Source organism: Sapajus apella, unplaced genomic scaffold, assembly GCF_009761245.1.
Source record: "Sapajus apella isolate SASKATOON/1434 unplaced genomic scaffold, GSC_monkey_1.0 scaffold391, whole genome shotgun sequence".
Taxonomy (NCBI): Eukaryota; Metazoa; Chordata; class Mammalia; order Primates; family Cebidae; genus Sapajus; species Sapajus apella.
The window spans coordinates 41,020-52,234 of NW_022437328.1; the positions used below are offsets into that span (position 1 = coordinate 41,020).

The 11,215-nt window shown below is 42.7% G+C and overlaps 1 protein-coding gene across 1 annotated transcript; it reads left to right on the forward strand.

Moving 5' to 3' along the window:
* Positions 1 to 4,995: 4,995 nt before the first annotated feature.
* On the forward strand, positions 4,996 to 11,215 carry LOC116545823 (uncharacterized protein C2orf78-like). Its single transcript, XM_032272269.1, is given in 7 exon segments — positions 4,996 to 5,272; positions 7,562 to 7,607; positions 7,609 to 8,324; positions 9,162 to 10,276; positions 10,278 to 10,420; positions 10,422 to 10,906; positions 10,909 to 11,215. Coding segments are annotated over 7 exon segments (2,823 nt in total). The 5' UTR covers positions 4,996 to 5,175; the 3' UTR covers positions 11,130 to 11,215.

Consider the following 11,215-nt stretch of genomic DNA (forward strand, 5'->3'; position numbering starts at 1 on the left):
TTACTGAGACGCTTGATTTGTAAACAAGACTTTGGTGGCTACAGCGCCCTCTTTAGCCAGAGGCTGGTAGCACAGGTCAATGAGGGTGTGTATCCACCCTTCAGAATTCAAACAGTGTTAACAGTGTGGCACAGGGAAGTCCCTCTGTCCCCGCCCCGTACCTCCCACGAGCACCCACCCCGCACCCCCGTTCCTTATGTGTTCTTCTAGATATTTACAAGTGCTTACACTCACATTTTGCATATTGTGTATAAATATTTACTTTCACACATATGTATGTCCTCTATTTTTATACAAAAGGAGCAATTAAACATAGTGGCTATAGGGAATTTATTGCATTATAAGTATAATAATTAAAAGTACTATAATGTATTCAGCCAGTTCAATGTTAATGGATATTTAGTTGTTTTCAGGTTCTTTTCAAATCTTGTTACAGACAATGCTGCAATGTGAACATCCTTATACACATATACAGCTATATCTATATTGCTAGAAGTAGAATGTCTAGAATAAAAAGCATACAAACTTAAAATTTCGAAAGATATTACCTAATTATCCTCCAAAAATAATGTACAGACATCCACTCCCATCACAGCCAAACTTTTATTGAGTTCTATCACATACTAGGTATCATGCTAGAAGTGGACAGATGTATTTAGGTTTTAGCAAATACCAAAAATAACTGAGAGTGGAGCTCAAGTCCAAGGTTTCCACACAATCTCAAGCATAAAAATCTATACGTGTTAGAAAAACATTGAATTCTGCTACAAGTGGAACAACAAAGGAACAGCATGCACTATAGCAGCTCTGAAAATAGAACAGAATACTAAATTCTAGATTAAACTGTAAGTAATTAGGATTGTGGATTTTTAAAAGTGATTTTTACTTTTTAATTTATGAAACTATCTTACATATATTTTTAGTAATCTTTGTAACCATTTTAGAGTTGAGTGAACCGAAGATCAGAAAGGTCCGAGTTATTGAATAAATGAATGTTAACAGAGCTAGGCCAGTAGCTTTATTACCACTTTTGAGACAGTAATATTCCAACCAGTTTTAAATACATAAACATTTACAATTCTGAAAATTTCCACATCATTAAAAATGTGTCAATATTCATAAATTGTTAACTGGAAAAAGAAAAAGGCATGTTAGCCGAACATAACTAACTTGCAATTAGGAACATTCAATTATTTGTTGTTGTTGCTGTTGAGATGGGAGTCTCCCTCTGTTATCCTGGCTGGAGTGCAGTAGCTCCATCTCAGTTCACTGCAACCTCTGCCTCCTTGGTTCAAATGATTCTCCCACCTCAGTCTCCGAGTAGCTGGGACTACAGGTGTGCCACCACCATGCCCAGGTAATTTTTGTATTTTTAGTAGATACTGGGTTTCACCAAGTTGGGCAGACTGGTCTTGAACTCCTGACCTCAAGTGATCTGCCTGCCTCAGCCTCCCAAAGTTCTGGGATTACAGGCATGAGCCACCACACCAAGTCCACATTCAAATTTGACATTCAATTATAAAATATTCTGGCCAGGTGCAGTGATCCCAGCCTGTAATTCCAGCACTTTGGTAGGCTGAGGCAGGCACATCACTTGAGGTCAGAAGTTTGAGACCAGCCTTGCCCACATGGTGAAATCCCACCTCTACTAAAAATACAAAAATTAGCCCCAAAATTAGCCGGACGTGGTGGCTCACAACTTACTCTAGGCTACTTGGGAGGCTGAGGCAGGAGAATGGCTTGAATGTGGGAGGCAGAGGTTACAGTGAGCCAACATCATGCCATTGCACTCCAGCCTGGGCAACACACCGAGACCCCAGCTCAAAAAATAAATAAATAAATAAATAAAACAATATTCTTTTGGAATTTATGAAAAAATCCAATAGGTGCATAGTGGCCCGAAACTACAAATGGTACAAATGTCTATAGACATGACAATATACAAAATATGACCTAAGTTTTTCTGAAACTAGAAAAGCTATATTGGGCTTACACTTTCAGTTTGCTAAAAGGCACAACACTGGGGTGAGAACAAACTCAGTTACAGTTGACACAACAAAACCCAGACCTAGGCAGAATAGGGTTTCTACAAAGTATGGGATCTGACAAAGAGTAGGTCTTTAGATGAGACTGAGTCCAACATGAGGAAGAAGAATGCCTTCACAAGTGTACAGTACTCTGGGGTGGAAATCACAGGAGCAAGGCACACTTAGAGCACCAAACAGCTAAGCAGTGGATACTGACAAGTCTACCAGTATCTGCTAGGGCCCCAGATACCATATCGGAGTTTGAGGGATTCCAGTCTTCAATAAAACCAGAAAGAGACTATGGATAGAGTAGGAAGGGCCTGATGGGTAGAAGGACTGGTTACGTTACACCAAGTACCAGTAATCCTGACAGGTGCAAAATGCAGGGAGTAGGTTTCTGAAACAAGACAAAGCCCTAACTATAATATTGAGGCTTTAGGTCATGGTAAAACTTACAGCTAAGTTCCAGAGTGTTGTGCTCAAGCTCTTCAGGGTCTTTATCCTACATTTAAGATTTAGAGGTTAAGATGATATTAAGACTGAAGGCGATTGTTAAGTGGCTGGAACTATGGACAGAGTATCATTATAGAGGCTGGGGACTGAGAAAGATCAACCTATAATAAGCATTTGCCTAACTAGAATTGAATGTTAGAACTGAATATTTTAATATGTAAACAGTTTATTGCTATCAGAAATAATCTTACTATACTCCTCCCACCTTATACCACCAGTATAATCTGTAGTAGCTATGGATTCCCTTGATTTCCACTGGAACATAGAGAAAACAGAGACTAGCCTGGCTTGCAGATACTTGGTGTGTATTAGACTCACATTACACACAAGCATGAACGCAGGCTATCTGAGGTATGAAACTAAGCTGAAAGGAGAAAATAAAACTTCAAAAACCTTGTATAGCCTAAGCCTAACTCTACACTGCCAGCCCTTTCCAAATTTCTTCTCAGATAAACATCACCCACCCACATACAATCACAGAAAAAATTCCTATCTCATAATTCTAGAAGCATTATTGGAAGAGATGAGAAAATAGGTCTATAAATGCAATACTTATCTTCAGAGGTCCCATCTTGAGTTTATCCTCTTGTGGGCTCTTGGCATTCTGTACCTTCTCACACACACTAGAACAGTCTGTAAGTAGATCTATTGAGGGCTAGACATGTTGGCTTATGCCTGTAATCCCAGCACTTTGAGAAGAAAAGGTGGGCGGATCACCTGAGATCTGGAGTTCGAGACCAGCCTGGCCAGCATGTTGATACCCCACCTCTACTAAAAATACAAATATTAGCTGGTTGTGTTCACTTGTAATCCTAGCTACTCTGGAGTCTGAGGCAGGAGAATTGCTTGAGCCCTGGATGCTGAGATTGCAGTGAGCCAAGATTGCAGCACTGCCCTCCAGCCTGGGCAATAGAGTGAGACACCATCTCAAGGGGGGAAGAAAAAGATCAATTCAGGTATCTCTAAATGCTTACCACCAAGAAAAGTGATTATATCCATAGAGTTCCTCCCCCAAACCAGACGATTCCACACAGAAATCACCAACAACTCAGCCCTAACTCATTTTATCACGGTTATAATAAAAGTTAGTGAGAAAAGCACTAACTAGGAAAACAAAAACCAAGGCAATCCAGGTCAACTTGGGCTGACTGCAGACATCTCTTTCTTTGCTTGAGCACACAGCACAGCTCACCACAGTGCCTTTTTCACACACCCCTCTTTGATTTCCTCCACAAAACCTACCAGGCCAAGATAGTGCCACTGCACTCCACCTGGGCGACAGGCATGAAAAGCTGTCTCAAAAATAAATAAATAAAAATAATAAAATAAAAGCAATCTACATTCTATAAACATACTAATGAATGATATATATATATGAGGCAATATGACATAAAGCAAAATGGAAAAAATATGTTATGATTATTTTCTTCAGTCTACAAAAGTCGTGGAAGTTTCTGGACTATCTAGCTGCATAAAAAATATTGAATTGTCTGTTCTGTTAATACAAAATAAGGGTGTGTAATTGTTTCTCACAGAAACCAAAAAATCCACACAAATCTCTTTGTTCCTTACCCTCACCTAGCCTCTTTCCTATTCTCCACTAAATTCAACTCTACATTTTGCCTGGCTCTAGCACCCAAGCATGGCCGACAGGGAATTCTAAAGGCCCAATATTCCACAGTGACTGTTTGTAAGGGAGATGAGGCTATAAGTAACTGTCACATTGGATCCTCTTACCTGAGAAGAAAGAAAGTTCCCTAAATGCCTCTCACGTATAAAAGAGCAGGATGGCAGGATGTCTGTGTGGCCCAAGGACCCAGAGGTAGCAAACTTGGGCAAAAGAATTGTGAACAAAGGCTAGAAGAGGGAAGGCCTGCAGTCAGCCTTGTCTTCTACCTCTCTGGTGTTTGCTTCTCATGAGCAGAGTCAGTTTTCCAAACGTCACGACACTGAAAAGAATACCCCTGCTCTGGAAGTTGACAGGAAGTCATATCCACGAGTGTAAAAATGCAAGATCGAGGCTTGGCCCAGAAACAATGCCTACAATCAAGGGGAAAGCAGAGAGCAGAAGAGATATCCAAGTCCAACCTGACCGAGCCTGGGCCAGCCCAAGGAAGGTAGGATTCAAGGAGAAGAAATTGAAAGAGAGGCGCTTCAGGCCACATCATTTCCTACAAGGGGTAGTCAATGAACTTTGCTCTTCAGCCAAGGTACAAAAAATTGCTCAGCTTAGATGTCCCTCTCCTTTCTCTGCAAGGATACTGTGTATGTACTATACAATTATAAATGTGTAGAATTATATAGTATGAAATGTGACATATAAAATATAAATATTAGTCAATGATATTAGGGAACATGTAAAAGAAACACTGAGATGATCTTGCGGGATTTTACCTCCCTGGAACTCAGCCACTTAGTACTGTTTCAGCTTTCCTACCACCTCTGCCAGCCAATCCCATCTTCTTGGGAATCTGGCCTCCCTATTGGCTATCGCACACCTTTAAACTGCCTGCTTTGTGACATCATTCTCTCAGCAAGCCTACTGCCACCTGGTAGAATCTTGGGGCAGCCTGTACATTTGTATCATCGCAAGTGGCCAGTGACCAGTGTGACCAGTGGCCTTCAGACTGGACACATGCGCTCCTTGGCTTCAGCCACCCAGACATCCACTAGGATCGTCTCTTCATCCCTTGAATCTACAGTTGATATTTCTTCTTCTCTGACCATGTCAGGTAAAGAGAGAAACTTTCTTGACAGTTTCTCATTCGACTTCTTTCCCCCTAACCGCAGATTTCTTTACCCCTATAGTCCCAAACACTTTGGAATAACAGGGAAAGTATTCAAGTAGAAATCTAGAGACATCATGTCAGTTTTGGCTTTGACATTTACTAGCTGTGTGACTCTAGAGGATTCTTTTATTCTCTCACAACATCTGTTTCCTCATCTCTTACATTAGGATAATAGATTGGTTACTCCCTCTTGCCCATTTCTTTTCTAATGCTGAGTCTTAAAGGGCACATGTACAGAAAATGAAATCAGACACTTTTTGAGGGTGTTTGTTTCAACAGAAACAGAGAGAAAACCTAAGCGGCATAGAAAACTACCAACATATTCTGAGGTATTTTATGTGTAATAGTCTCCCTCCACTAATATTTGAATTTCACTATTTTAAATTTAGTGATGTTTTAAACACTCAGCCAGGCACGGTGGCTCACACCTGTAATCTCAGCACTTTGGGAGGACATCTCCCTCACTAATATTTTAAATATTCAGCTGGGCATGGTAGTTCCCGCCTGCAATCTCAGTGCTTTCAGAGGCCGAGATGGGAGAATTGCTTGAGCCTAGGAGTTCCAGACCAGTCTGGGTGACAAGACAAGACCTCATTTCTACAAAATTTTTAAAAAATCATCCAGGTGTTGGGGCATGCCAGGTACTCAGGAGGCTGAGGTAGGAGGATCAGTTGACTGTTTGAGCCCAGGACGATGAGGCTGCAGTGAGCCATGTTCACACCACTGGACTTCAGCCTGGGTGACAAGGTGAGACCCTGTCTCAAACAAACAAAAGTAATATTCACGTTTTTGAGATTCCTATACTGGGTTATAGGCAGGCAGATATTCTAGTGTAAGGAATTTGGGATTTTAAATGAAAGCAGAAAGACCAGGTCCCCTACACTTACCCTTGGGATATGCCCTGGAGAATGACAAAATGATTTAAAAAGCAAAAACTATACTTTAAATTTTAGAAGAAAAGCAGAAAGACAACAGAGCAAAATCTACTCCGAATAGGGCAAAATGAAGTTAGTTTTAGCAAATGCTTAGATCAATAAACTAGGAAGGAAACAGGCTAGAATACAGTATCCCTAGAAAAAGCAGCTTATCAGAAGTCACATTCAGTTGTTTTTTTCTTTTGCCTTTTTGAACACAGATGACACTTGACAGCCTTTAATATATATATTTTAGAAATATGTTTTAGGAATGATGCTTCCAGGCCGAGCACAGTGGCTCATGTGGCAATCCTAGTATTGTGGGAGGCCGAGGTGGGCAGAACACTTGACAGCAAGAGTTCGAGACCAGCCTGACAAACATGGTGAAACCTGGTCTCTATTAAAAATACAAAAAAAATAGCCAGGCTCAGTGGTGTCTGCCTATAATCCCAGCTACTCAGGAGGCTGAGGCATAAGAATTGCTTGAGTCCAGGAGGCAGAGGTTGCAGTGAGCCAAGGTCAAGCCACTGCACTCCAGCCTTGGTGACAGAGTGAGGCTCTTTCAAAAAAGAAACAAAAGAAAACATTTCTTCTGAAACAATTAGGTACTATTTTGACTTTGGATAAAAAGTCAGGCTTGAAGAGGGCAAAGAATGACCCTTTAGATTTACCAATGGCCTGGGATAAATGTAAACTCTAGGCAATGTCACATGACCTGTAGAAGCAAAATGTGACGGTAAGGATTATAAAAGTAATACCTGTACTATATTATAGTAGGCCAAAATTGCCATATTAAAAGTTCTGTTTTTCCTGGTTTCTGGTCTATGTTCAGAGAAAAGAGTCCTGGCAAGGAAGTCATGGTAATGATATTAACGTAGTGGTAAATCTTAAACAGGTCAATCTGATCTCTCTCAGCCTGTTACTCATAAAATGAAAATGTTAGAACTTCTCTAAGGACCTCCTAGTTCTAAATTACTCCAATTCTAGGAAATAGTTATGAGTCAATACATGACCAGATTGAAGGGAAAGAGAGGGAAGGGAGAAGTTTGCTTCTAGCCTAGGAAATAATGTACGAACCCAGACCACTTGGGTCTTCTGCACATCTGTGCCCAACTGGACACAAAGGCAGTTCATCACAAGAGGACCAAACTGCTTCAGCACTCATGGCCATCATAAAGTGTTTGGCTTTTGGTATCTGAGTAAGTATTTGTATTAGAGGCTTCCTGATTGCAACAACTTTAATATGATACTGTTCTTCAAATAAGGTGAAATTTTTTCAGTCCCATCAGTTTGTTCATCTCTCTCTTCTTTCCTACAGAAAATTTCCAAAATACCTCTTTACTTGGAACTGCAAATTCTTCTCAGCTCTCTTCCTGTGGTAAGCAATGCAGCTTCCTTAACAGGAAGCATCTCCAACTTCTCTAGAGCCTCTGCTCCAGCTGTTAGCTCAGCATGGCTACTGCCATCAGCCTCTGGCACCTCTTTCCAGCCACTCACGGGCAGTGCCTACCTTTACCAACATTCTAGCACAACTATGTTGTCTAGGGTTAGTGGCCAGAGCCATAGCTCTATGTCAGCTGCCTCCTACCCAGGCATTTTTGAGTGGGACAATTCAGCAAGCACAGCAAAGAAGTCATCCTCACTCAGGGACTTCACTGTGACTGTTATTGACCAGAACACGGCTGTCTCTTCCATGTCTATGACAGCCCAGCATGATAAAATTTCAGTTGCCAATATTATGGTCCCTCTGCATCCAAGACTATCTGCCAGCCTTGTTCAGGGGACACAATCTCAAATTCCAAATCAGCAGGGCCATAGCCTGTCACTTCCCTACCAGAAAGGAAGCCAGGTCTATTACTATAATCCAGGCACACTGGGGCTTCAGCTATCTGGAGAACTTGGACCCTGGCTGCAATCCTATGGCTCTGTGTCACACATAGGATATAGGGAATTGGCCCATCAACCAGAAATGGTGATGCTGCTAAAGGAGGTTCAGCCCACAAATGTTCTACCAACAATCTCAACTACTGGGATGTATTACCCTGTGTCTGCTCAACCCATCACAGAAACCAGTTTTCAAGGTGAGTACAACCAACAAGAAAGGAGAGGAATACACTCAGTATTGAAAGGGAGGGTCAAATCTGTAGCTGAGTGGTAAGTCCACGGATAGGCAGAATTTAAGTCCTCAGACTTCAACCACTATTCTTGGGCATTGCTCTCCATTTTGATTCTATCTAGGAACACCTTCTAAATGGGAAAGTTCAACACTATAATGGCTATCTGTGCCACATATAAGAGAGTCCCAAGAGATACCACGCTTCTTAGTGCCCTGGCTGATCAGCTCCCTTGCACCAGCACTGTGGGTAACTTCCTTCCTTAATCGATTACTTGAGTCTCTTTGGAAGGCACGTCAGAAGTCTTATCTTGGCAGGGACATTTTGATTTTCCTTAACTTACAATAGGACTTAAGACTTTGTGCTCAGAGATCCTCTCCAAAACAAACAGGTTCAGAATCTGTGCTTGCTTATATATTTCATGTGGAAGGGCTCCACTGTCTCCCCTAGTCCATGGTGTAAAGGGTTCTTATTCTCTCAGGAGAGTGGAGAGCCTGGAAAGGACCATATATGAGAATGTGAGGCTTTATAAAACATCTCCTATTGAAAAATAACTTTCACATTTTATTTGGCTTACAACAACCCTGTGAAATTCAAAGAAAACCAAGACACAATCACATCAAATGATAACCAGTAAGAGAACAGTCACTGCCTATCACCCAATACAGGGTCTTGTCCATGGTCCTGAAGAAGAGCTAGTAGAAATGTCTTGCCCATGTTAGAAAAGTATCCAATTGCTGCACTGGTGTGTAGGGGGAGCATCTCACTTACCAGGGATTGACTTCTTCCTTGATTTCTTTGTAGTGATGGAAAGTTCCCTGGGGATGAATACTACCCTGGGATTGCAATCTCCAAGCCAGATATTTTGTCTGGCACAAACTTCAGAATTCTCCAAGTCCTGCAGTAGCAGAAATACCCAGATACTTGAGAGTAATCCATCACCTGAGCTTGGGGACATTTCAATGATAGCTCCAGTCCAGAGTCCAACTAATCTCTTGACACTGTCTCCAGCTCCAAGCCAGGACAAAACCGAAAATAAGGATTTGGATGAGATTAAAACCAAGCTTTCAAAGCCTCTAGATGCCTACCAGTTCCCAAAAGAAAATCAAGATTCTCCACTGCTTCCTTTAGAAATCCCTGACATTAACCAGCTTCTGTCCTGCATTGATCCTCTTTGCCAAAAGGAGCAGCCTGCTTCTGAAAATGCCAATCTGAGAAATAACAGCGTGAGTCTTGAGGCCCAGGGGATACTTGAAAATAGGATTGAGTCTAGCAGTGATCTTGCAGACATCACTACATTGGTGGAGGATACTCACCTCCCCTATATCTTCGGTTCCGTACAAGATCTTGACCAACCCCAAAGTCCCTCCATCTTCAGTTCCTTACTAGATCTTGACCAACCCAAAAGTCCCTCCGCAAAGAAAGCCAAAGATCCCAGTGCCACCAAGGTAAATCAGGTGCAGGAAAAGGCAAGTGTCCTCAAGGGTCACTCTGATCAAGTCAGGAAGAACAAGCATAAAGCTGCCGAGCCTATCCAGGGTGCTCCCGAGGCCAAAATCCAGCCAAAGAACCCAGAGAGCCTGTTAGAGGGAGCAGTGGCTGTTTGCAGTGCTACCGCCAGTGACAGCACTTCTGCGAGCAAGGGCAAGCATTCTAGCAACAAACCTCACAAAGCCGCATCCAGCACGAGCAGCACAACTAAGAGGCATGGGCAGGAGAAGACCAAAAGGAGCAGAGGGAACAGCTCCAAGAAATCTGAAGACAGAAAGCAGTCAGGGACCAAAGTCAAGAAAGAAGAGAAGCAAACCATTCCCAATATGAAGCGGAAGAAATATCAACCTGAGCTTAGCCAAGAGACCTTCAAAAAGCCACGAAGCTCCCTAGGCATGCACATGCTAGAGTCTGTGCAAGTTTTCCACTGTACTGGGGAAAAAGACCAACAAGAAAATTGGATTCTCTTCCTCCCGGACTCTGGGAAGCTCAAACAATACCCAGAACCCCCGGCCATTCTCAGCTCTCCAACCATGGCTGGATACCCGACGTGAGATGAAAGGCCTGGAGAAAACTCAAGGCACACAAACTGGATGATAATGCTGAAAAAGAGCGTCCATCTCCATCCCAGTATGAGTTGCCACCACCTGGGAAGGTCAAGTTGGTACCTTTGCCCTTTCCAACCCTGGACGGACCTCAAGCTCGACCTGTTTCTTGGCGGCCACAGCCTCCGGCCTCACATAGGCCTGCTGTGGCTTGCCCTGCTCGACCTGGTTCTACTAACTCAGCTCAGTCAACCGCAGTCTATCCATTCCAACCGGCTCCTACCAACACATCTTTGACAGGTCCTGCCAGACCAGCTCAGCCAATTTCCACCAATGCAACCCAACCCAGTTCAGCCAACCCTAACCAGCCTCCTACTGCTTCTCAGTCTGCTGCTTCTAGGCCAGCACCCTACAAAACATCATCTTGCTCTTCTCTCCAGCAGGAGCCTGGTTCCACTGCTGTGACCAATCTCCAGTCACTGCCCAAGCCTCAAAATCAATTTCTAATCCAAGACTTAGCTTATAACCCAGGCCGTGGGGGACACCCGACATTTCTGGGCCAGTAGTGTCAATGCCCATCACAAAAGAGCAGAGGCCAGAGCGTGAGGCCATGAAGAGGAAGGCTCAGCAACAGCGTGAGAATGCTGCCAAATACACCTCTTTCAGAAAACTGCAGTTCTCCATCCAAAGGGAAAAAGATATGGCAATTTCTCAATACTATGGCTACAGAATCTAAGAGCTGCTGAGACTGTTAGCTTTACTTTGGATACCAACTGGTTTTCCAAATATGTAGATAGATAACAATTTATTTATACCGATAAT